This window comes from Arachis hypogaea, chromosome 19 (assembly GCF_003086295.3).
Source record: "Arachis hypogaea cultivar Tifrunner chromosome 19, arahy.Tifrunner.gnm2.J5K5, whole genome shotgun sequence".
NCBI lineage: Eukaryota > Viridiplantae > Streptophyta > Magnoliopsida > Fabales > Fabaceae > Arachis > Arachis hypogaea.
Genome location: NC_092054.1, coordinates 158,399,504 through 158,426,227, shown reverse-complemented (window position 1 = coordinate 158,426,227; position 26,724 = coordinate 158,399,504). Strand labels below are relative to the sequence as shown.

At 31.9% G+C, this 26,724-nt stretch overlaps 2 protein-coding genes and 1 pseudogene across 2 annotated transcripts; 1 reads left to right on the top strand and 2 right to left on the bottom strand.

The window, feature by feature from the left end:
* The first annotated feature begins 13,532 nt into the window (after window positions 1-13,532).
* Window positions 13,533-20,789, top strand: LOC112776773 (uncharacterized; annotated as a pseudogene).
* Window positions 20,790-20,854: 65 nt separating this feature from the next.
* LOC112776775 (uncharacterized) lies at window positions 20,855-22,764 on the bottom strand. The gene is made up of 2 exons (XM_072226575.1): window positions 21,385-22,764; window positions 20,855-21,304 (listed from the first exon to the last, which is right to left on the bottom strand). Exons 1-2 carry the CDS (start codon window positions 22,066-22,068, stop codon window positions 21,155-21,157), a joined length of 834 nt encoding a protein of 277 aa, XP_072082676.1. The 5' UTR covers window positions 22,069-22,764; the 3' UTR covers window positions 20,855-21,154.
* A 396-nt stretch (window positions 22,765-23,160) lies between these two features.
* Window positions 23,161-26,432, bottom strand: LOC112776774 (ATP sulfurylase 1, chloroplastic). The gene is made up of 5 exons (XM_025821012.3): window positions 25,588-26,432; window positions 24,318-24,723; window positions 23,910-24,170; window positions 23,743-23,829; window positions 23,161-23,632 (listed from the first exon to the last, which is right to left on the bottom strand). The coding sequence occupies exons 1-5, from the start codon at window positions 26,091-26,093 to the stop codon at window positions 23,495-23,497; spliced, it is 1,398 nt and encodes a 465-aa protein (XP_025676797.1). The 5' UTR covers window positions 26,094-26,432; the 3' UTR covers window positions 23,161-23,494.
* Window positions 26,433-26,724: the final 292 nt, after the last annotated feature.

Here is a 26,724-nt window from a genome sequence, read left to right as displayed (position 1 = left end):
AACAAATAAAAAAATCAAACGAAAGTTCAAAATAATGTGGAATTGCCCCATAATTCAGTTATGACTAATGTAAATCTCAAAAAAGCACATAACATGGAGTGGTCAACAAATTATTCATGAAGGCAAAATGCACTCTACCTTCTTCAGCAAAAGATGTAGAGCCTCCAGATTTTGGGAAATCATATTCTTGAGAGGGGGTTTCGGCAAGATAAAGTGTCATTCATCTAACTCTACATAGCCATATAGTATATTGAGCATGTGAAGAACTCACTTTCTTCTCAAAGCTTAATAATGACTTTTGTCCTTTCAAAACCATTTTATTCCAACTGTATGAAATAATTTGTATAACAACCGTACAATCACTAAAGTCGTTGAAGTATAGTGGTGAGTATTCCCGCCTGTCACGCGGGTGACCCGGGTTCGATCCCCGGCAACGGCGAATGTTTTTATGGTTTTACCCTTAGGTACGGGAATGGTGGAAACTTCGCATGACCCAAAAGTAATGGGTCTTTTATGTTAAAAGCCACCGACTCCAAGTAAAATTAAATAAAAGGACCACCCTACAAGATAATACAAATATGAACAAATATTTATATCAATTATAGAAAGAAAAAAAAAATAAAAAAACAGTTGCAACTTTCAATCTTAGATAATTGAAATTTTGAATTTTACTATAAGATATTGATGAACTATTTTCATAAAAGAAAAAATTATATACACATAAATAGTCATTTTGAGAAACTCACTATAAATTAATAGACACTACTATCAACTAACCAAAATATCATGATTTATGCAACCTTTGTGATTAATGTTTCAAAACTCAAAAAGTAATTTAATGGGATAACAATACTTGGATGTGAACATTTATATTAACAATATATGAAAATCAAATGTTAAGAGAGTATTAAAATTTTAAAGTAATTATTGGATATAAAATGTTGAAATATTAATAATATTACTGCACGTAATTTTTGGTGAGTATATTATGACATGTATCCGAATATAATTATTATTATCCTATACTTTATCTAAGTTGGAATTTGTTTGACTTGGATCTACTTAGTTGCACATGACCCAAAATAGACACGGTTGGCATGGGAAATAGTGCTTAAGAAAATGCGATTAAGATCTCCATACAAATGTTCTCACAACATACAGTGTTAACCTATAGATAAAATAGTAGTAAGTAGTTTGTATAATGGTGTGCTCTATGGGCCCCTAATATATGATAGTTTAAAGGTATTATTTAATATGTGGGCATCATCGAAAGTATCATATCTAGTTTCACGTCACACTATGATTAATATTGTTACCATTGTTTATAAAATAAAAATATAGGAAGAGGGTGATGATATGCAAAGGGATATGGGCTCACGGGTCCTATGTTGGGTACAATCAATTATCAATCACTTCTTCAACCACATCTGCGACCTTTATAAGCTAAAAATAAACTATCAATATCATAACAAAAGCTCTGCGAGGATACGTAATCTTGGGAACTTTATTTACTATTTATATGCTTTTCTAACTGCGAACGAAACAACACTATTTGCTTTCTTCAGAAACTGTGAAATAACTGATCTTCCAATACTATTTGCTTTCCACATCCACAGTATAGTGCCATTTTTTTACTCTCTTGCTTCTTATTTTGACTCTTTTCTTCAACTCTTCATTTTTTGGTTTACTATATAATTTTGTTTATGTGTTGTTATTTTTGACTAAATTTTTTAGATATAAAAGAAAAAATTAGTGTAACACATTATTATTGAATTTTATAGTATTTTTTTAAAATTTTGGGGCGAAATAATACCTCTTGCATATTAACAATACACCCTCAAAATTTTAAAAAATATCATAAAATTCAGTGTATTATACTAAAATTTTATCAATAACCAGCTATTTTCTTCCTTTTCCCATGTGTAGTGTTAGGCTATTTTTTCTTGTTAAAAAATTTTCTAAAAAACATACATTAGCACAAAAACCTCTCATATTAAGGTAATAGATTAAAACAAATCCCAATATATTCCAAAATTGAAATGTTTACCAATTTGGAAATGGTAGTGACATACACCAAATTGAATCGAATTTGTGCAAGTTCAATCCTAATTTATGAAAATTGAGGTTGACTTGTAATTCCGTGTTTAAATAGTCAAGCCTAATTTTATAGCTCAAATTTGATGTATTAAAAGTTTACGTTCTCTTTCAATTTAGATATAAATTAAGTCTCTTGATATATATATTAAGTTGTTTGCTAATTATTACTTATAAAATCACATATATTTGTAATAATATAATAAATTAAAATTATGAAATAAATAATAAATACATAATCAAATCAATGAGTTAAGTTTGTCTAAATTCAAATTTTATTCAACTCAACTCAAAGATTTATAAATTCTGAGTAGTTAAATTGTTAAGAAATTGAACTAAATCCTATGTATGTATTGTTTTAAGAATATTAGAAATATTTAGTAACCAAAATAAATTATTTAAAATAAGATAGAATTTATTTTATTTAGTACTTATTAATTATTATAATAATTAATAAATATTAAGTCAAATAAATTTTGGTTTTTTTTTTTTTTAAAGGGAAGTCTAGATAGAGTCTCTTATCCTAATAACACCCGTATAATCATAAATAAGAGAATAAACTATAGCAAGAGGAGGAGGGATATCATATATATAAATCTCTAACGGTAGACTCTCAGACAATCAGCCACCAAATTTGCTTTTTGAAGGTTGTGAGCCAATTAATCTTCCATATGCGGCGAAACAAAACAAGGATATCCTGGATGAGGGGGAAGTAGGGGTGATTAGACAGACATCCATTCTTAATTATGTTGATAGCCATATAAAAATCCGATTCAATAATAATGTGATTCAATTTATTTGTCACAGTTAATTGCAGCCCTTTTATCACACTGCTCATAAAGCATGCATTATGAAACAACTTCTCAAGTTGCAAGAGAAAACTTTTAAAAATCTTCCTAAGAAATCTCTAAGAACGCCACAACAAACCGCATTGTTGTTATAGTTATAGAAGAACCCATCGACATTAATCTTGATAAACATCTCTTGAGATGGTTTTCATCCAATCAAACATTTTGTATTGGTGTTTAAATTTCTGTGCTTTAGTAATTTAAAAGATGTACTCTCTATCTCTCTTGACTAAACCTAAATGGAGTGAACCAACGCATACTGCGTGATATATTTTCCTTAAAAAATTAGCAAATTTCTTACATATCATAGGGACGAAACAGCAATAATAAAGATCTTCTCTTCCATTTTGCTATTTCTAGACAGATTAGAAGTTAACCAAGTTTGAATAGCATTTTTGTTACTAAATATTTTTTATTTTATAAATATTTTTCTTAAAGGCATTAAATAGCATTTATTTATACAAGCTTTATTGCTTAATTAACATTGATTTATACAAGCTTGAGTGTTTAACACGTTACTATCTGTAGTAACCCTTTAAATTATTATTGACTGATAAATGCTTACTTTTTTTGGTTATGAACAATAAGCATTTATTTGACATAATAATGTATAAATGGTAACATTAATATACGCAAGTGGATGGTACAGTAACTTTTCTTAAATAAGCCCCCCAAATCAATTAATTGAATCAATAAAATTTACTACTCAAATGTTTATTTATATGATCTATCTTAAGAAAGGAATTATCGATTTCAAATTAATAAATAATAATTCTTTTAATGTATATTAGTCGAGAAAATATTTAATTTAATCCCTCAAATTATATTTAAAGGTAAAAATAGGTTAAGTTTGATTTTTAACAGGTCTGACCTGTTATATAATTAATTGACCTGAACCTGATCTGCAGTCTGCTATAGACTTTTTTTAAAGTACTAAAGTTGGCCTGTTAAAAAGGTCTGATAATTTTTTTTTGCAAAAATAAAAATATTATTTTAAAAAACTATTATTTAATAAACATATAATATGTAATATGTCATATTTAATATTTATAAGAATTTTTAAACTTTAAAATATTTAAAATATACAAAATTATTTATAATTAAATATAATAAATTTAAAATATCTCATAATTTTGTTAATAATAAAAAAATTATTTATATATGTATTTATGTATTAACAGGCCTAGACAGTCTGACAGGCCAATAAAACTAATTAGTAAACATAGGCTTGACCTATCAATATAATAAGGCTTTTATAATAGCATGTGTCTATTTTATAACAGGCTATGCCAAATACAGGACAGGCTGTAGGCCCCTAGCAGGTTGTTTAAAATTTCAATTGCCTCAATTTAGTTTTTAAAATTTTAATTGCCTCAATTTAATCCCTAAATTTTTCAAATTTTAATCTCGTTAGTCTCTGTAGTAATTTCCGTCAAAGAGTCAATTGAAAAATTAAGAAACTAAATTGAGACAATTAAAATTTTAAGGACTAAATTGAAGTTTAAGTGTAGCTTCAAGAACCAAATTAAGTGATAACTTATTTTTGTAATTAAGTTCAACTAATTTATTTTTCCTTGTGTTTCATCTTATTTTTCTTTTTTTTTTCAACTAAAATTTTAACTTATTAATCCCTAAATTATTTGATCAATTTAATTAAAATTAATTACTAAAATAATTTGATCACATAACATCATCCATATAAAATAACACATAAGCAATTTATAGTCTCTACCACTAACTCATTCTAGAAGGAGAGTTAAAAAAGCCAAAAAAAAAAAATTGTATCGCACTGGTTAAAGTCACTAATTTTATGAAGACGCTTCAAAATTATCACTAAAATGTAAAAAGAACTACCTCTTCAGTGTGATAATAACTTTCTCTCGTGATATCATCGAAAATCATATTTATTTTTAATTTTAGTAAACTATGAAAAAATGAATTTTTTTTCTTGAAAAGTTCTGCTAAGAAATTGTTACAAATATTCATTTTAACAAATTCTTTTGTTATATCTCTCGTACTTCAAGAAAATAAGGAGTGAGCGAGAATGTGTGTCAGAAATATTATATTCCTTCATTATTTACATACTACCATTTAATGATGAATAGTAATTTATAAATAGTAATTTAGTTTTGCATTTTCTATTTTTTTAGATTTAATTATTCTGTTAATTTTTATAATTTTATAAAAATTTTAATTAGGTCTTTATTTTTTTTTAATTGAGTCTTTATACTAAATTTTTTTAATTGATTTCTTATATTTTTTTTCTTTTATTTGAGTTTCTGTACAAATTTTTTTAGTTAGATTCCTATATAATTAAGTCATTTACTATTAAAAGGAATCTAATTAAAAAAAATATAAAAATCTAATTAAAAAAAAATATAAAGACCAAATTAAAAATTTTGTGAAATTATAAAAACCAACAGAATAATTAAATATTTTTTTATTTAGCTATCATATATTTTTATGACATATATTAAAATTATTATTAATAAAAATTTTTAAATTAACTTATTTTAATAAATACACAATAATTAAAAACTCAATTTTATATTTTTCTATAAAAACTTCTTTATTAATAATTTTAATTTATATTTTCAAAATACACGTTAGCTTTTTTTTAATAAATAAATAAAAAAACTAGTTTCGTGGGACATAGTACAAGTGAAAACAGTAGTAAATCTAATTTCCTACTAGCATTCATTTACGGCAAGGAACAGGGAAATTTGAATTATTTTGGTGCATTGAAAGAGGATGAACTAAAAGCATGGCTTTTTCTTCTTAAAGATGGACCATGTTCCAATATTACGGTCGACCCTCAATACGCCAAATACGCATGATAATACGACGCCGCTCAATTATTTTCTTCATACACTTCCTTGCTGTTCTTCAACAAGCATCGCATGTATAATACCTGAAAATTCAGGTGCAGTTAATTTAATGAAATTATGAATTTGAAAGTCGTTAGATAACTTCATAAAATTAACTTACAAATAATTTAACTTCATGTATATTAAAGTATTTAACGAATTTTAACTATAATTTTCACATTAAATTAACTATACGTTATTCGTTTCAACCATATAATATACGAAAATACCGGTATTTCAGTTGTTTTAATTGTTAATCTAAATTATAAAAAATATTTATAATATATATTAATTAAAATCAACAATTAAAATAATTGAAATACCGATATTTTCAGTACATTTAAAATTTTTCCTATAATATATATATATTCACATTTATGGGATCCACAAATAATGCACTTATTATTTCTTCTTATTAAATCTTAATGGTAAACTAAAGTAGGATCATTATGACATTATTTACTGCAACATGCAACTCTAAGTTCCTTTTAACCTTTTCACTAATTATGAATGGATTTATTTCGGTTGTGATTTTAAAATTTACTACTGTACTACGTACTAATATATCATTGTTGTTAAAAGTAGCTCAGGAAGCTGCATGCAAATTAAATGCCATAATTTTATTAAATGCCATAGTTTTATTATTAAGTTATCACCATGAAATGAAATTCGCTAGCAGCTCTGTCCGAAATCCGAATCGTTCTTGAATTTGTATTTACACCTTGTCCGACGTAATAGAGAGAAAGGTAAATTACTAAAATAAAACCTGATATGATACACAAAAATAATCTTTAAAAATATGAATGATAAATAAATTTTTAAATAATTTAAAAATATAATAAAATAATTATAAAATATTATATTTTTTATAAATAATAAAAAATTTGTATTTAGCAAATAATTTATGTATTTGACTTAAATTTTTATAACAACTTTTGAATAACTATTTAGAAGATGTACACAAAAAAATCGAAGTAAAATTCGAACTCTAATTTTTTTAAAAAATTAGTCATTCATAATAAAAAAAAGTTTTGAGAAAATTTTACTTAAAATTACTAAATTTAAAAAAAAACATATTTTTAATAATACTTTTTTAAAAATATTTTTTAAATACATATTTAATATTTAGTTATTTATTTAATATTTTTAAGGTTTTTAATAATTTATTTATTGATCACATCTTTTAAAATTGTATTTATCATCGATATTAACTTTTCGATATTATTTTAATATATATATTCTTATTCTGCCATGGTATAATAAAAAACCCTTTATCTTGTGATTTTTTGTGATAATATTTTTGAAATAATTACATTTAAAATAATTTTAGTAAAAAATTAGATAACAAATGAAATGAATTAATATGTATTATGAATGTATTACGAAATAAGAGTGATTTGAAATGAGAGAGTAATTAATAATAGAAAAACATCAATTCAAAAATAAATTTCAATACAATAATATTATTATGATACTATATTATTGTTGAGTTTTAGAGGAATCAAAAACTTAAAAAGTTCGAGAATTTTTAAAATTTGTTATTAAAAGTAAAAAATCTAAAATTTACAATACTTTTATAGTATATATATTTATTAAAAACATTTTAATAATATTTATTTTAAGTAATCTTAACAAAAATTTAATTAAATTCGATAATCTTGATAGGGGTGTTCAAATCCAAACCGATCCAAATTAAACCGCTCATCCAATCCAATCCAAACCGAAACCGATTAAAACCGCACTAATTCGGATTTGATTGGATTCTATTTTTTGCAAACCGCTGGATCGGATCGGATTTCGGATCTACTTTTTATAACCGATCCAATCCAATCCAAACCGCACAATGTACTATAATATTATCATTTTATTATTATATTTACAATTATACTTATAAAATGTTCAATTTGTTATACATTTTTATATTATTCATGTATTATTATTGTTATTTAATAAATATTTTATGTTCAAAATATTATTTATTTATTAATTTTAACTAACTTATAATTTTATTTCTATTGTTATATTATTGTTGGCTTTTTAAGATATTGTTGAGACTTGAGACTTGTTACGTTATTGTTAATTATTTAAAATTTGATGTTGAAACTTGTTATATGTATTCATTTTTTTAACTTACAAAAACCGCAAATCCAATCCAATCCAAACCGCTTGAAATTGGATCGGATCGGATCGGATTTTTTTTAAAACATCATCCAATCCAAACCGCACCGCAAGTAAATTAGTGTTCGGATCGGATGAATTTTTGACTCAAAACCGATCCAAACCGCACCGCGAACACCCCTAAATCTTGAACAAATGCTAATATACTCTTGAAAAAAAAATAGAAATTACAACGATTTTTAAAAAATATTTCAAATTTTCATATTTATAACTCAAGGTTTGGTTGGTTGTAACGAACTTGTCTAGGAACTTGAACCCTTAGAAAACAATTAACAAGGTCGCAGCAAGATGTTGGAAAAAGTCGAGAGCTTGATTAAAATCCCACTGAATCATTCACCAAAGCCTAAATAGAGAGACCAGTTTTAATTTCTTTTAAGTTAAGCTAATTTTTTCTTAATATATGCGTATAACTAAATTTAATTTAATACTTAGTGTTTGTTTTGAGGTATTGAGACAGAGACGGAGAGATTGAGATTCAGTATCATATTTGTTAGTTCAGAGATGGTAGTACTAAAATTTCTGTCTCTATCTCTAAAATTTCAATATTTCAGTACTTCCAAAAAAGTAAGTAGACGAGGGACTAAAATTTTTAGAGATAGAAACTGAAACTTTAATAACATTTTATACCTAAAATATCTTCATTTCAATTAATTAATTCTAATTTTATCCTTTGTACAAATTAAATTAGAGTTTCATTATTGTTTCAATTTTTGTCTTCCATTTTACACCAAACAGAATACTGAAATTTATTTCAATCTCTGTCTCTTAGTCTCTGTCTCTCAATTTCAGTCTTTTTGTTTCTATCTCTCCACCAAACGCTAAGAGAACTAAACAAATATAAGGGTTAAGTTTAGCAGAAAATTTTTATTAAAATATAATTTGATTCCGTACGTTAAACCTTGAATATAATCGGAATAGGGAATGGTGGGTGGTGCATGGTTAATTAAAGTAGGAGGATGAGAAGGACAAGTGAGGGAGTGAGGGTATCAAATATGAATGATCATTTTCAAGCTATGTTTGTTTTGGTGGGTAATTGTCTTCCTTTCTTTTTAGGAACAAGAAAACATTTGTGTGTGACTCTATCTGTGCTGACTGGTGAGTGTCGTCAGTGGGGACTGTGGGACCCACCTTTCCCTATGACGAAGCCACGCCGGCCGCCTGTATCCTGCTGACGGCGGATTACCGGCGGATATGGTGCCGGCAGAATCCCCCCCTTCTCTCTCTTCTGCCCACATTGCCAACAATCTTATTAATATGCATGCATATGATAGACCCTATTCACTGACTCTTCATTTTCTATTTTGTTTTATTCACTATTTTTAAGGGTAAAGTAAACCATGAGATGTTGCTATTTCAAGAATTTTAGTTCCCAATTCTAAATGGAAGCGGGCTTATGATTTTTAAAAGGTTTAATTATTCTGTTGGTTTTATAGTTTCGTGAAATTTTTAATTAGGTCTCTATACTTTTTTTTAATTAGATTTCTGCACTAATTTTTTTTCAATTAAGTCCCTCTTAATAGTAATTGGCTTAATTTTATAAGGATAATAGTAATTGGCTTAATTTTATAAGGACCCAACTAAAAAAAAAGAATTGGTATAGGGACCTAAATAAAAGGAAAAAAAAGTGTAGGAACCCAATTAAAAAAAATTTGGTGCAAAGACTCAATTAAAAGGAAAAAAAGTATAGGGACCTAATTAAAAATTTTGTAAAACTATAGGAACCAACAGAATAATTAAACCATTTTAAAAATTATAAAACTTTGACAATTTGTAGGGTAACATTTATTATTTTTTGTAATTTTTAGAGAACTAATTTTGATTAGATTTGTTGATTTTTAGTATTTTTTGGAAGTAGAATTACTTTTATTATGTGAGTTTGCAAGTAGCATCTAATATAAGTGTTTTGGTAGAAGATTTTGAAGTGATTGCTCAATTCATGTTAGAAGAATATAATGCATGATCGGAACAAATAATCTTCAACACAAATGAATGATTAACTGAATATACAGTGATGGTAATAGTTAGTAGAGGCTGAATTTTGATAAAAAAAAAATAGATTTAATAACTTTATACAATAATGTGGCAGAGTGATAATTCAACACACTTCTCTAAAGGAGTTTATATACATCAATAAATAAAAAATATAATTAATAGTGAATATTGTAATAGAATTATTTGGGTATAATGTTAGTGAATTAATAATAATGTAATAAGTGTAGGTGCCTAAATTAGTGACGTCTTAATGATAATGTTAAAGGAGAGTGACTGATTTAGGTATATTCTAATATTTAAGTGTAATAATAGTATTTTGATTAAATTATATAATATAATTAGTCTGAATTTATCTTTCACTATTTTAATAGTCGAGAGTATTAATAATGTTTATTTTTTTACATATTGATATCATTTTGGTGTAATACTCAATTATTAGGTTTTATGGTATTTTTTAGAATTGTGGAAACAATATAATACGTCCCCTTGAATTGACAATATATCCTTTTGGATTGACAATACGTCCCCTTGTATTGTATATTTTTGTCAATCTAAGGAGACGTATTGTACTGTTTTCACAATTCTAAAAAACATCATAAAATTTAATGACTGATTATTACACCAAAATTTTTTCAATATACAAAAAATTAACCTACTAATAATAATCGAAAAAAATATTTTTTTCCTATTATAACATATTATTATGAAAGGTCCACGCGGGCATTCTTTTTTAATTTATTAGTTAGGCATATGCAGGGTAAAAAAAACATACAGGATAGATATGATCAATTGCAGATGAAGTCATCTTTGATTTTGACTTTAATAATTTTAGTATCCCTTACTAGTCATTTTCATTGGTTTGATTAATCATTGGTCTTTGTCTCTTTTGAAGTTTTGATCAGCCATAGGTCAAGTTAAAAGAGTTTGTGAAAAGCAAAATATTTTTGTATTAGAAAACCTACATTGCCCAATGTTAGTCATTTTAAAAATAAAATAAAATTTGGATGTAATATAATTATAAAATAATTTTTACTTACATCTAATTATTTATCGTCATATTAATAAAAATATTATTTTTATATTAATTATATGAATGATCATAAAAAAATAAATATAATTATACAACTATATAAATTATTTTATACATTAATACATTAACATTAAACAAATTCTTAAAAATATTCTAAAGTTTTAGTTTTTAATTAAGATTTTTTATTTTTTACTAGCTAAGAAAATCATACAAATGTAAACCTAATACTGGGCCAATTGATTAGAGAACATTAAATTTTGGCATCCCACTTTATGAGACATTCAGAAGCTACCTTGTTGCTTTAAAATAGACTATAGAGAGAAGCCAAGCATTTGATCTAAGATCAACGGCCAGGGTTGCACCTTGATTGTTGGGCCAATAAATATGCATAAATGTAAATGATAAATGGTTCACAATATCCGCAAGTCACACTGAAGTGGAAAAAGAGAAAAAACGGTAACCCTTTTCATTGCAAAAAAACAAGAGGAAGAACTAAAAAGTGAGTAAGTTAAAGGAAGAAATAAAATATTTACAAAAGGGGGCAAAAGGATAATTACCAAATCAAGAGAAGACAGTTCTAATTGAAGACTCAATAGAGGAAAACGACTCAGCAATAGCATAGTCAGCTTTATACATTGCTATGTTGTAAACCCTGTTTTATTGCTCAACTGTGCAAAGCTGCACATTCATCACCCATTGCATTTTCTTCTTCGCTTCCTTCACATTTATATTTATAATTCCTCTTAAGAACCCACACTCTTTCCAGAAACTTATGCCCCATTGTTCAGTCTTTGTTTACCTTTCCCCAACAAAGAAAAGCACTTCATTTTCATACTATATTCTTCACTTATAATAAATTATTAATGAATTATTATATCATACATACATGTGTATAAGAACGAATTTAGAATATTCCAAAGGGAATGGGAGATTGCTAATAACGTTGAATTAACTTATTAAGATTTGTCTATTTAATACCAATAGTCCTAGTAATAAATAGTTTACTTGCAGGAATAAATAAAGGTGTTACATACGTATAAAAACGAAAAACACCTTTATCAACATTATTATGAAAATCATCAAGTGTGATAGAAAAATATAGGTCTGCTATTTGTGTACCTTTTTTTAAATGAGTGTTATCCCCACACACCTGTATATGAATTTTTAAAAGCTAATGTAAAATAAATGCTTACACAGTGCTAGCAGTTTTAACTAAGCTATGCACAAGGAATGGCTGCAACTTTAATAAATGGGATATACCAGAAAAGTAGAAACCGATAAAAAAATAAAATTTATTTAAATATTCAATATTTATTAACGTTTAGTTTGAATAAATAATTTAATTATTTAAAAAAAATAATTTAAATAATAAATAATTACATTAAAAATAGTTTATAAATAAGTTATTTTATATTTAAATTTTTAATTCTAAAAGTACTTATTTTATAGAAATGTGGTAAAAAAATAGTAGTATTATGAGAGAAGTAATTTTTTTTTAATTTCTCTATAAGTTTCTAGATAGCTTTTTAGAAAGTCGTAATTTGGTTTAAAAAATTATACCAAACATTAAAACTACTACTTTTCTTAAGTTAAAAACTAAAAAAAATTACTTTTAAAACTTTTTAAACTGAAGGGGAATAAACTAATTATTCCATTAACCCAAAATAAGACTTATAAAAAAAATAGGAAAAGATAAAAAATAAATTTTATTTAAATATTCAATACTTATTTAGGTAAATTAGTGAATTGATCCCTCCCCCAAATCCATATTAATCAGAGGAAAAACCATTTTAATTCTCATATAATGCTAGTGCTGCTGATAGTGGATAAGAACTCCTGGATCAAGTTATTGAGAGTTGAGAGGAACACACACATAACTATGCGTTGCTTTTCAATGTTGAAGGATAGTTCCCTCCCGAGGAACTCATCATCTTCGTCCCCCCTTCACTATCCTTTTTAAAGTAATCAATAACATCAAAATCAAACTAACAAAAACTATTCAAATAGTAGGGCTCCAGCGGGTGAAGACAAAACTTCTAAAAAGTGCTATTAAGCTACGTTTATTTAATTTAATATTTTTATCTTATTAAAGTAAAAGTTTCTTTTTAAGCCTTATATATCTCTTTTTAGTACTACCATTATCAATACAATCACAGTCCCAATCACAACCTTAGTTTATCACGCGCCACATGCACACACGCTCCAGCCTCTAAAATTGTACATCAGGCAATATCCACGCTCACTCTAGCGCGTGCAATCACTTGAATCAGAAGAGTAGTTGTCTAGAGTCTAAACTGTAAAAGGAGGTAGGAGATGGTGATAGTGAAAGTCACGCGATGAGGTAAGCGCGTGTGGATGAAATGATGAAAAAGGGAGTAGCTGTCAAATTAGAGAAGGCTAATGCACTGGGAAACGGCGAGTACGAATGACGGCGGCTACATACACTCGCTGTCACCCGTTAACGTCTCTTCACCGCCGTTTGCTAACCTTACTCTCTCTCTCTCTTCATAAAACACTGCTTCAGTGTTTACCTTACAGGTCACGCCAAACGCCTGCACTCTCTCTCTCTTTCTCTCTGTCTACCAAGCATAGCTAGCTCACTAACATCGTCGTCCTCCTCTACTAGTGATTGTGGAACCTCATTTTCTTTCTCATTGTCATTTTCATTTTCATTCTCAATGGAGGATGATGAGCTGCTGCTGTTGTTCCATGGTAGCCGCCGGCAGAGGAAAAGGCCGGTGCTGTTTCCTCCTCTGTTAATGGTGATGCTGCCGTTCCTCTTTTTTCCGTTTGTTCATCCACTCACTGAAGAAGGTTCGTCTCTGCATTCATTACCATTCTATTCTCACTTAGCTTCCTTTTGCTCACTTCGCTCTCCAAAATTTCATCTTGCATTATGTATTATTTCTCAGTTTAGGACTGAAAAATGTTGACTTGTTCGTTCATTGGTTTTTAAAGAGAGTTGGAACTTGGAACAATACTCAGCTACTTTTCTCTACGCTTTCAAATCAGTTTTTTTGGTAAAATGAAATGAAACGTTTTTTTTTTCTTCTGTTGTTATTTAATCTATCGAGTTGTAGAAGGTCACTCAAGCGTAGTCGTAGTGCGATTGTTTGTCGGTGCTTACTACAAAATTTGTTGGCTTCGGTGATATATTATATTATTCCTTTTTTTATTTTTCAAAATTAAATTTAATAAGCGTGATTATGATGAGTGGTTTGCAATTGGCTGAAAACAGGAGAGGAAATCATGTACTACTATTTTTGTTTATCATTGAAACCTTTTTGTGTTGTGATGATGAGCGAATCACATTGAACTGTAATCATAATACTATGATATGATTCTCTGACTATTTGCTACAGCAACGATGCGTATTAATCTTGACATAATCATACTAATATGATGATTAGGAGTTACTTCTATTTAGTACATTATGACTTTGTTAAATATTCACAATTAATTAATCAATTAATTAATTAATATTTTAATAATTCTGGTATAACTATAACGAAGTAACTTACAACCATAGTTAAAATTAAAATAATCACCTGCTAAAAACAGTATAATACATTTGTAATGGGTCAAAAATTATTCTACACACTAGTTTTAATTTGGATTTCATCCTTGTTCTTAAAGTTTATACTTCATAGTGTTGCTTTCGGTGTGCTTGAATAATTTTCTATTGCCATGGGTGTCTCGACGTCCATGATACGTCACCAGAACACTATTTACTACCTTTATTCCTCTGAGCCCCTTGGACAAGTTACATACCCCCCTTTTCAGTAATGTACTTATAATTTTATTTTTTACTCGTTAGTTCTCTAAATTATTTTCTTTTTTGGTGTGGTGTGTTTTGCAAATGGCTACCTTGCTTAATTTGTTAGCTACATATTTTCCCTAGTATTTATATTTTACTTGTGTTGTGGAATGAATGTATGAAGTCCTAGCTAGTCATATTAATAAAAATATAGCCTTAATGTAAGCATAGTTTGCAAACAAGTTCATAGGACTTTGAGATAGCTGTAAAACTTGGAACTCATATGACTCTAAAATGCACAGGACAAGCATTGATGTCAATCAAGGCTTCCTTCAACAATATGGCAGATGTTCTGCATGATTGGGACGATGTCCACAACGAAGACTTCTGCTCATGGCGTGGCATCTTCTGTGACAATTCTAGCTTCACCGTGATTTCTCTGTATGTTTCTTCTCCTTTGGAATTTGGATTAGTTGCTTAAGTTATATTAATTACTCTGATTGGCTGCAATTTCTTTTAATCTATAAGTAGTGTTAACTATTACCTGGAGTATTATAAATTGAAGTGCTTTGTCTGTTTCTTTTCCTGAAGGAACTTGTCGAGCTTGTTACTGGGCGGGGAAATATCACCAGCCATTGGTGATTTAAGAAACTTGCAATCCCTGTACGTATGTTTATCTTAATGTTCATGGTGATGTTCATCTAGTTGAACCTACTACACGTAAATTTCTGATGTCACTTAGTTTGCACAAGTATTCGATCTGAATTCTATGTTACAATCACAGAGACCTGCAGGGGAACAAATTATCCGGTCAAATACCAGATGAAATTGGGAACTGTGCTGATCTTACCCATCTGTACGTGCTTTCTAGTACTTTGCCCTGTTTGCATGTTGCCCTTCTCTAATTCAATTAATTGTTTTACCTATGTTATAACTTCTGATACCATTACTTATGTCATGAAATTGTAGGGATTTGTCTGACAATCAGCTATATGGTGATATACCTTTCTCCATATCAAAGCTGAAGCAGCTTGAGTTTTTGTAAGTTTTAAAACAGTATATTATCTTGAAGTTTGTCGTGTTTCATGTGGATGGGAGAGTTTTATGTTTTGTTGGCAAATGCAGGAATTTGAAGAGGAATCAGTTGACTGGTCCCATCCCCACAACTTTATCCCAAATCCCAAACCTGAAAACCCTGTAAGTTCATTTAAGTGTAAATTTTATGAGCTTGGGGTTATGCCATGTATTTCAATCAAATTCAAATGTGCATTAATCTTGGTGGTAATCTTTATTTGGATATTTCTGATTTTCTGCATGTCATGTTCCATTGCAAGTCCTTTTATTCATGAATACATTCTAATAATTGCATTCTTTCATTTGCAGCGATCTTGCACAAAACAAGCTCATTGGAGAGATACCTAGACTACTCTATTGGAATGAAGTCTTGCAGTACCTGTGTGTATTCTCCTTTCTTTGTATAATTTTCATTTACGGATGGATGTTTCCTGGTTTTTGCACTAATCTCCAAACGGTTAATTTTGATTATGCATTGGTATAGTGGATTGCGAGGGAACATGTTGACTGGAACTTTGTCCCCTGATATCTGTCAATTAACTGGTCTGTGGTACTTGTAAGTACCCCTTTGCATACACCTGAGGCTTCTCTTTGTTGTATCTTATGTTCTTCCTTTTGGTTTTTAAGTTTTGACCTTTCTTATTCTTTATTATTTTGCTTGACTTCCCAGTGATGTAAGAGGCAATAACTTGACTGGAACTATACCTGACAGCATTGGGAACTGTACAAGTTTTGAAATCTTGTATGTAAATTTTCTGGTGCTTTCAATGTCTGTATTTCTTTTCTGTAGTCTTGCAGTGTGACTCTATGTTATCATTGAATTTTCAGGGACATCTCATATAATCAGATTTCTGGAGAGATTCCCTATAATATTGGATTTCTTCAAGTGGCTACATTGTGAGTATTCTGGCTAAGGAATTATTGTAGTTATTAGCATCGATATGATCACTTGATTTGTATTTTCTGTCTCTTAATGATTAACCCCGATACTGAGGGTATTATTTCCATAATCATTATCGTGTTATGACTATCTTTCTAGGTCACTTCAAGGAAATAGACTAACTGGGAAGATTCCAGAAGTAATTGGTTTAATGCAAGCCCTAGCAATTCTGTAAGAAAAGATAATCATACATCATGTCTGTTAGGTCCATAATATCTTTCATTTACTGTTGGAATGCTTATTAAAACTGCACTAATGATTTTGCAGGGATTTGAGTGAGAATGAATTAGCCCTATCCCTCCAATACTAGGCAATTTGTCCTTCACTGGCAAGCTGTAAGTGTAACTTCACATTGATTGAAATTGCTTCACTATTTGTTCTTGCCTGAGCACGTTGATTATACAGGTATCTTCATGGAAACAAGCTTACTGGTCCAATACCTGCAGAACTTGGCAACATGTCGAAATTGAGCTACTTGTGAGTCTGTTTCTGATTGTATCATCTTGGTCCTCTTTTCACTGCATGTAATTATTTATAACTAATTTGTTATTGTAGGCAATTAAATGACAATCAACTGGTGGGTAGAATTCCTAATGAGATTGGAAAACTTGAACACCTTTTTGAATTGTGAGTATGATTCATTCTTATTTAAAAAAAATATATATATAGAATCACTTCTTTATGTGCCAGTTGTATTAAGTTCCTCCTGTTTCTTATGTTCAGGAATCTTGCCAACAACCATCTTGTAGGGTCTATTCCGCATAATATAAGCTCTTGTACTGCATTGAATCAGTTGTAAGATATCTGCACGCTGCCAATGAGCTGAGGGACTTTGAAAAACAGAATCTTCTTTTGTTTGAATATAACTTATACTGGGTCTTGTGTTTTCATTTGTTTATCTTATGTAGTAATGTTCATGGAAATCAGTTAAGCGGCTCCATCCCACTTAGCTTCCGCAGCCTTGAGAGTTTGACCTACCTGTATGTCATGGAAAAAAAAACTTTTTTCACTTTATATAGAGTTTATGTAAAATGTTTTTCTTATTTTGTGTCGAGAGTGAAATTATTTAATTTCCAGCAATCTCTCTGCTAACAATTTCAAAGGGAGCATTCCTACCGAGCTGGGACACATCATAAATCTTGATACCCTGTAAGTTTCATGTAGCCCTTCCCTCCCCTCATGAATTGTATATCATATGCTGAAAATTAAATATTGAATAATTATTAATCTATTGTTTCAGGGATCTGTCTAGCAATTATTTTTCTGGGCATGTACCAGCATCTGTGGGTTATCTGGAGCACCTTTTGACACTGTAAGATTGAAACTACCAAAAACATTTAGTTTTAAACTCTTTTGGGGTTTCTTAGACTAAGTTCTGCGTAATATTTGCATTTTGTAAATGCAGGAACCTGAGTCATAATCAACTTTATGGACCCTTGCCTGGCGAATTTGGCAATCTAAGAAGCATACAAATCATGTATCTTGCTGCTTTCTCACAAGCTTAACATTTTAATGACCAGTTCACATTGTTTAGTTTGTTTTATTAATTATTTATTTTTGTTACCCCTAGTGATATGTCCTCCAACAATTTGTCGGGTAGCATTCCCCCAGAGTTTGGCCAACTGCAGAACCTTATGTCTCTGTACGTTTTCCTGTGAACTGCTCTTTTGTGTGTGTTCGCGTTTTTTTTTCTTTTCTCTTTTCTTTTTTTTTCTTGATATGTTGTTTATAGCATGTTCCTTATTCTGCCTTTGCTGAAACTGAATTGTAGGATTTTGAATAACAACAACTTGCATGGGAAGATTCCTGATCAGCTTAGTAATTGTTTCAGTCTTACCTCTTTGTGAGTATACCTGTTGGCTCCATGAATTTCCTATTTGTTTATTTTTCAACCGAAGTTTCTTAAGTGTGACTTGTACATGCTTTAGGAACTTATCTTATAATAACTTTTCTGGAGTTATTCCTGCCATGAAGAACTTTTCACGGTTTTCAGCTGAAAGGTATTGTAAATAACCCTAGATATTTTCTTTCGTGCCAAATTTTATCCATGATTGATTGTCTTTGATGTTACATATTGCAGCTTCCTTGGAAATCCTTTATTATGTGGGGATTGGCTAGGATCAATATGTCGTCCTCATATTCCAAAATCCAGAGGTATGCAGTGTTTTGTATTTATTTTCAATTTAATGGTCCTTGTTTCTTACCCCGTTTATTTGTGCAGTGTTTGTATCAAGAATTGCAGTTATATGTCTTGCTCTGGGTTTAATCACATTGTTGGCCATGGTAACTGTTGCTATCCGTAAATCAAGCCAATCGAAGCAATTGGTGAAAGGTTCCGGCAGAATTGGTCAAGGTATGGTGAACTTCATAAATGACATGTTAGTAACTTTGTTGTCCTTAATTCTTACTTGTTTGTTTTTCCAATATTACTTATCAGGGCCACCGAAACTTGTTATTCTTCATATGGATATGGCTATCCACACCTTAGATGATATAATGAGAAGTACGGAGAATCTCAGTGAGAAATATGCTATAGGGTACGGTGCTTCTAGTACTGTATACAAGTGTGCTTTGAAGAATTCCCGATCAATCGCAGTTAAGCGATTGTACAACCAGCATCCACATAACCTGCAGGAGTTTGAGACCGAACTTGAAACAATTGGCAGCATTAGGCACAGGAATCTTGTCACGTTGCATGGTTATGCACTAACTCCCTATGGGAATCTCCTGTTCTATGATTATATGGCCAATGGCTCTTTGTGGGATCTTCTTCATGGTATATTTCAGTGACTAATGTTTTCATGTTAAGTTTTATGTTCACACAATATTTTAGTGACGTGTTGATTTGTTTTCTGCACTCAAATTGTCAGGTCCACTGAAGGTGAAACTTGATTGGGAGACACGCTTGAGAATTGCAGTTGGAGCTGCCGAAGGCCTTGCGTATCTCCATCATGACTGCAACCCTCGAATTGTTCACAGGGACATTAAGTCTTCGAACATCCTACTTGATGAGAACTTTGAGGCACACCTTTCTGACTTCGGAACTGCCAAATCCATCTCAAGTGCAAGAACACACACCTCAACTTATGTTCTTGGAACAATAGGCTATATTGACCCTGAATATGCCCGAACATCAAGGCTTAATGAAAAATCAGATGTTTATAGCTTTGGCATTGTTCTACTTGAGTTGCTTACTGGAAAGAAAGCAGTGGATAACGAGTCTAACTTGCATCAACTGGTATGTGTTCCCTGCATCATTCAAATATCTTCTCTTTTTAATAGTATTTACGCTAACCTATCCTGTTCCTTAGATATTGTCCAAGGCAGATAACAACACTGTAATGGAGGCTGTCGATCCTGAGGTTTCCATTACCTGCATTGACTTGGCTCATGTCAAGAAGACCTTTCAGCTTGCACTGCTTTGCACGAAACGAAACCCTTCCGAAAGGCCTACTATGCACGAAGTTGCCAGGGTTCTGGTCTCACTACTCCCAGCCCCTCCAAGCAAGATGCGCTCCGGCCCTGCCAAGAATGCGGACTATGCACAGTTCTTGATTGGGAAGGGACAACAGCAATCAAAAGTGGAAGGGCTTCAACTGCAGCAGGATAACAATTCATCGAATGCTCAATGGTTTGTGCGCTTTGGGGATACAATTTCCAAGAACACTCTCTAGACTCTTCGTAGCTATGTATTCACAGTTCTTGACGGACAAAAGTTGGTGAATTGTGGTTGAAAGAAAACCTTAGCTTTTTGGGGGGTTTAGATATCTGTTTATAAACCTTAACAAATAGATATTGACCATATGGATTACTATTTAAAAACTATATCTTTGAGAAGAATTTCTTTAGGTCATACAGTAGTTGAGCATGTAAATTTATAGCTCGCACCTTTTGAATGCTTTGAAAATCCTAAGGTTTGTTTGAAGTAACGTTAACTGTCAATTAATGTTCTATCCTGTAGGTAGAAATATATCTTTTAATGGCTAATTGTGTTCTGTTTCGAGTTACATGTTTTAGTCTGGCCATGGTGTTATGCAACTTGTCTACCTCAGGAAAAATGTACACGTAGCTATGTAAGTTCTCAAGTCTCTTTATCACATGTTGCCTGCATCAAATTCGCTTCAATGAGTTGTGTCAGTAATCGACCAATTCTCACGGAAGTTTCTAGTTATCAAAGGATTGAACAATTATCTGAAAAACTATGATGCTTGCTGGTGCAAAGGTTTTGTATAGTTTAGTTGGTGTTTGGAGAAATCGCACATTGGTGGTAACAATGAACAATCAAAGAAAACTGTAGTATAAAGGAATGAATTTAAGAGATAAGAAAACATAAGACCAAGTGTGGTATATGTTCTGCTCAGCTTAAAATAGAAATTATATTGTGAGCTTTGGCTCTATTATCATCGTCCCCTGCCTTGCCTTGACTAGTTTCATTCTCGGCAAGTAGCTTCTCTTGAATAGTCCCTCAACTATGTTGCCACGTACAAAGTTGAAGCATCTAAAATCTTCCTTTCTTCTCATTTCCTGCACAAATATCATTATCATCAAAGCATTAGTTTAGAAAGCAAAACTGATAGAAAGAAAGGTTTGTACTATACTAATACCTTAGGTGGATTATGATCCCAGTTCATGTGAAGTGCTTTCCTTCTGCAGCTTCTTCTTCTACTCATCATGATTAGTTCTCCAAGTGTTGGCACCTTCCTCATCATCATCTCACTGCCATTAGTACACTCTCCATCATCAACATCTTCTTCTGCCTTTACTTCTGCTGGTTGAGTTGAAAACAGAAAGTTCTCATCCCTTTCAAGAAAGCCTGATTTTGGTGGATACAATGGAAATAGGCATTCTAAGAAAGTGGCACCAGTTGGACTTGACCTTCCTGTTTCATAGCTGCTTGTGCAACTCTCTGTCTCTGAGCAAGTTGCCCACAATGTGGTTTCAACTTCAGGTTCAACCAATGACTTTTCCTCCATTGACTCATCAATGTCAAACCTAAATGTTTCAAGCTCCATGCCAGTAATAGCTTCACTACTCTCATCATTGGAAACAATGTTATCCAGTGAAGAAGAAAAAAGTGAGAAATTAGGTAGTGGTGTTCCAGGTTTTTCTTCCCAAAGAAAGGGAACTGAGGCTATTAGTTTGAGTGGAGGTTCAGGACAAGGAAACTGGCTGCTACATGAACACAACTCTGGCTTCCAATCTTTCTTAGCAATGCCTGGCCTTACTTCCCATAGAAATGGAACACAAGGTGGCTCTCTAACATGTCTCTTCCTCCCTATTTCATTCATTGTTATCACATTGCCATGTAGTGCTTCTTCACAAGTCCATCTTATAGTGATTCTGCCTGTGAATTGTTGTGGTTGTCCACCAAATTCAGTTATAACTGTACCACATTATTGTTGTCATCCTTGAGACATTAGGCATACCTGCTTCTCCATCCTCACTTGTTATCATGGGGCAAGTACACTTCTAATATGGTCTTTTTATATGTAGATATATCATATATACAGGGGACCCACAAAAAATCAGTCCAATTTAATCATGTCTTTTTAGACTATAGTTGTTGAAGCAAAATATATTTGTATAACAATTTTCAACCATACATTCAACATCTCAAGAGAAAGAATGGGCCAAAGGATCAATGACTTTGTGCCGATTGTTACAATGATTTTGCAAAGGAATGTTTTAACACTGAGCAACTTTATGTATCACATTATCATCAGTTAACAGTTATCACTAATCATTGTGGAACCTTGATACAGTAATTTCTGCTAAGCATCACACCTTACACTTTTTGGAAATTTCTCACACACCACTTGATCAATTCTCTTTGCCGGATTCTCTGATTGCTATGGGGGATGGAAATCTCAACCTATAATTATTAAACAGAAATAATGTTAGTTATGTATTATTTTCCTTTGGCATATAAGAATTGGACTCAACATAGATTTCATGTGACTTAATAATTAAGATTGTCTTTTCTTGACTATTGTTGTGCAATGCCAGCCATAGCTATTAGCTACTACATTCTCCTCCCACACACACAAACACAACTCTTTTCATGATCCTTTAATAGTTCATTGGAGGGTTTTAGCTCATATTTTTGTTCATGATAATGTGGGACACTGATTCTAACATTTCGATATCGTTTATACTTGCCTTTTTTTACTTTTTTATTTTTAAGGTGGAGTCTCTATCAATACTCTCAACACTATCCAAAATCAATATATCAAACAGTATATGTAAACTCTTTGCGCTAACTACTTAATATCCATTATCCTGTTGGATTTTCACATGTAATAGGTTTCCAAGAATTTTTCCTTGGAAATAAAAAGTCCCATTTTTCTCAAAATTGTGTGGATTATATCAAGTGTGACGACTATGACAAATGTTTCTCCTTTCTAAATTTATAGAAACCATAGGTTGCTGCATGGCAACTCAATAACAATCGTAAAACTACCAAACCAAATCCATAGCACAAGCACAATATGTTACAGAGGGGTTGACATGCACAATGGCACACACCGAGTGCAAGAGGCAACACTAAATGCCATAATTACAGAGGGGGGCAAATTATGTCACAATGCCTTCTCCCTAAAGTTTTCAACTTTTTATTATTAGTCATAGTGACCTGTGTTGGAATCTAGATCATGACAGAAGAATAATAAGCTTAAGGTTTCTCCCAATCAAATATACAGCAGAACAACAACACACCTAAGCTGGAACAGCTTCCGGCATTGTGCCGTTGCCGGAGAGTACTAAGCTGTCGTAATAGTCAACTAGCACCTTCCAGCCACCGGGGCACATAAATCCATCAGGAGGACTTTCCTTGTTCCTCGCCAATGTGCGCATCTGTACGGAGCAAAATAACCTTGTTTAGGATGTATGGTTTAAGGTACTACAAATATAAACAAAACATGGCCACTATCCTAGACAAATAGGTCATGTTCTAGTAATTATACCTTGGTGCCTGATATGAAGAGGAAGTCTTGAGGCCTTGAAGGGTCAAAGAATGCCATTCGGCCCTGAGTCTTGTCATATGCAGCAACCTGCAAACAATGGGAACGATCACTACTTGTATCAAGGAAGCATAAGTACACAAAAATGTACAACTTCGTTCTTCAATTACCCTGAAAGGAAGAATGTTTAGACGCTCTAGTCCGGGTGCCATGCTCAGTACTTTCTTCCCATGGTCAGCATCATACAGGTCTCTTTTCTCAACTGGGTGGCTCATGCCTGCAGGGTCCCGACCAACAATGTAGAAGTTAGCTCCTGCATTGATCCTAGCCTTTGCATGCCATTGTACCTCAGTCGGTCCGGCATAGTGCATTGGGGATGGAAATATGGATACCACCGTTGTCTCTGGATCTAGAACACCATCCTCAAGCACCTATATGAAAAAGACCAAAAGCAACACAAGTGAATTTTTGCTGTTCAGAGGAGCAGACAGGCATATTTGGAATCAACATATCGTCACACAGGAAACGTCATCTAAACATACATCTGCATAGTAAAAGTATTCATATTAATAACTTACCTTCTCATGTTGTTTCATTCGCCATTCAAGTGGAACATCATCTGCTTTGGTGTAACCTCCCAATGGATGAAGCAAGAGAATAGGATTCTTGTATCCCATATCAAGAAGCCGCTTTCGGGTATCGGTCATCAGCAGAGCATGTCCATTGTGGACAGGATTCCGGAGTTGGAATGCAAACACGGCGTCTGCATTGCGCTTTGCAAACTCGTTGCGCAGTTCAGAAGGGGACAGGCGAAAATGATCAAGCCCGTCATTGTACTTGATAGGTTCTATAACCTCAAGGTCACCACCAATCAGCCAATTTCCAGCATTGGTAATAGTTTGTTCAACATAAGGTAAGCCAGGGGCAGTGGTTCCCCAAGTTCGCGCAATCCTCTCTTCTTTAGGGTGCTTATAAATTTCAATACTGAAATAACAAAACAATACTATAAGCCATAGCAGAGAGAGTAAAGGCAACTAAAACAGAGGGGAAAAAAAGATAATACAATTATCATGCAAAGATAAAGAGTTGGTTTCAATAAAATCAACTAGTAACTGCAAGTTTATCTCCTTTACTGATAGTGACAAATACTAATTATCATTTCCGTTTTGGTACTACAAAAATACCGGCATTCCTATTATGCACCAATAATACAGAGCTGAAAATGTTCCACTACAAAACCTGTTCTTATGAGAGGATAATTATGTATAACAAAAACTTTAAAAGAGACGAAAAGAAGAGAAAGCAACAATATAAGTGGAAACCATCTCAAAATCCACCACGGCATTGTATTAGTGGTTGACTATCCAACCACCGATAGAAGAAAAATACAAATTGGAAAAAAGAACTAAAGAAAGATCCAAAACCTGAAAATGACTCAATAACCACAATCATAGAGGCCCCCAATTGCCAAACTCTACCCCCTAAGGTCCTCCTATTCCAATTTCAGCTCTCAATAATTGACTATCTAAACTTCATACATGCCTCAAGAAACTAAACAATCCTGCATACGTGAAAACAGCACAAAACTATTCCTTTCTTGTGAACCTCTAAATAAAAAACAAAAGAAATAGAAAATATTAAATCCCCCACCCAAAAAAGTAAAAAAAAATGAAAATTTTAATGTACTCCCCTCCTTTCCAATCCGATACATGAAATAACGGTAAAGGTACGAGGTTACACATAGTAAGAAGGAAAACACGCAGCACAAAGCAATAAAAAGTGCCTAATTGAACTTAAAAACAAAAAAGAGAGGAAAACAGAGGTATAAAGTTATGTAGCAAAACTCACTCATTGAGAATGGCGACAGGGTTGCCACTGGAATCAAAAAGCGCGACTCTTTTTGAATCCCCGATTCGTTGCTTCTGCTCATCATCAATGGCAAGCACGATCGGCACGGACATGTTCACCGCCGACCCGTCATCGAGTCGGAGCGAGTTAAAATGAAGCGTTTGGAGGAACTCGTTCTCTCTCATGAACCCTCGAAGTGGGCTCGCCCAACCTTCGCTGAGCACGTGGACCCATTCGATGTCGATTCTTGAGAGCTTCACCCTCGGGAGCTGAAAGGCCTCTCCTTTCTTCAAATCCCTCGCCGAATGATCCACCACCAGCTCCACAAGCTTCCCTCCGTCGGGTTCGATCAACCCGCTCGAAACTCGGAGCCCCGGATGGATTCTCGACCTGACTCCGACAAAGACGTTGACTTTCGAGGGTGGCGCAAAACGGGTCTCAAACGATTTGGTCAGAGAATGAGAGGGGAAGGTGGTTTTCACGAAGAAGGTAGCCATGGACGCCATTGAAGCAGGGCACCAAGGCTCTGTTTATTGTTTTGTTGTTTCTCTTGGATTTGTGACTCTGTTTTATAATAAGGGAAAAGTTAGTGGAGGAATAGGGGCAAAAGGGTCAATCTAGGATGCTAAAAAATGTGAACTTGAATTGAAGCTGGTCTTGTATTGAACCTGCTGTGCAAAGAGCTTTTTCATGTTTTTTTGATATATATAGGGTGTCAATTTGAGAGGGACTGTTTCAGGGGGATGAACCTGGACACTCTCTTTTATTATTTATTGGTGCTTGCCCGTTTTTGTTTTGCTAATGCTATTTGTGTATTAATTTAATTGTTTGATTGATTAAGTTCCGCTTTTATTACAGCCTTGGTATATCTGTGCATTGCTGACAAGGTTGTTCATTACCACATTGCTTGTTAAATATCTTTTCTTCCATTATTGTCATTACTTATTATTTATTTTGTTTGATTTGAAACGAAGCGTTAACTTTTTAATAATTTATTCATACTTTTAGAATATAGAATCAAATGTTTATTACAATTTTATTCTTATAATAAAGTGATAGGATATTGTCTTTATCGTTTAGATGAAACATGAGTCTATTATTATTATTATTAAAAAGAGTGGCGTTCGGGTTTTGAGG

Bases quoted from the DNA above. Each gene is read 5' to 3' on its own strand.
- LOC112776774 (XM_025821012.3), bottom strand. From the start codon at position 26,093: ATGGCGTCCATGGCTACCTTCTTCGTGAAAACCACCTTCCCCTCTCAT. The intron at 24,171-24,317 runs GTAAGTTATTAA...TTTTTCATATAG, and splicing joins GAATGAAACAACATGAGAAG to GTGCTTGAGGATGGTGTTCT. The intron at 23,830-23,909 runs GTAATTGAAGAA...CATTGTTTGCAG, and splicing joins TAAACATTCTTCCTTTCAGG to GTTGCTGCATATGACAAGAC.
- LOC112776775 (XM_072226575.1), bottom strand. From the start codon at position 22,068: ATGAATGAAATAGGGAGGAAGAGACATGTTAGAGAGCCACCTTGTGTT. The intron at 21,305-21,384 runs GTATTAGTATAG...ATATTTGTGCAG, and splicing joins GGGATCATAATCCACCTAAG to GAAATGAGAAGAAAGGAAGA.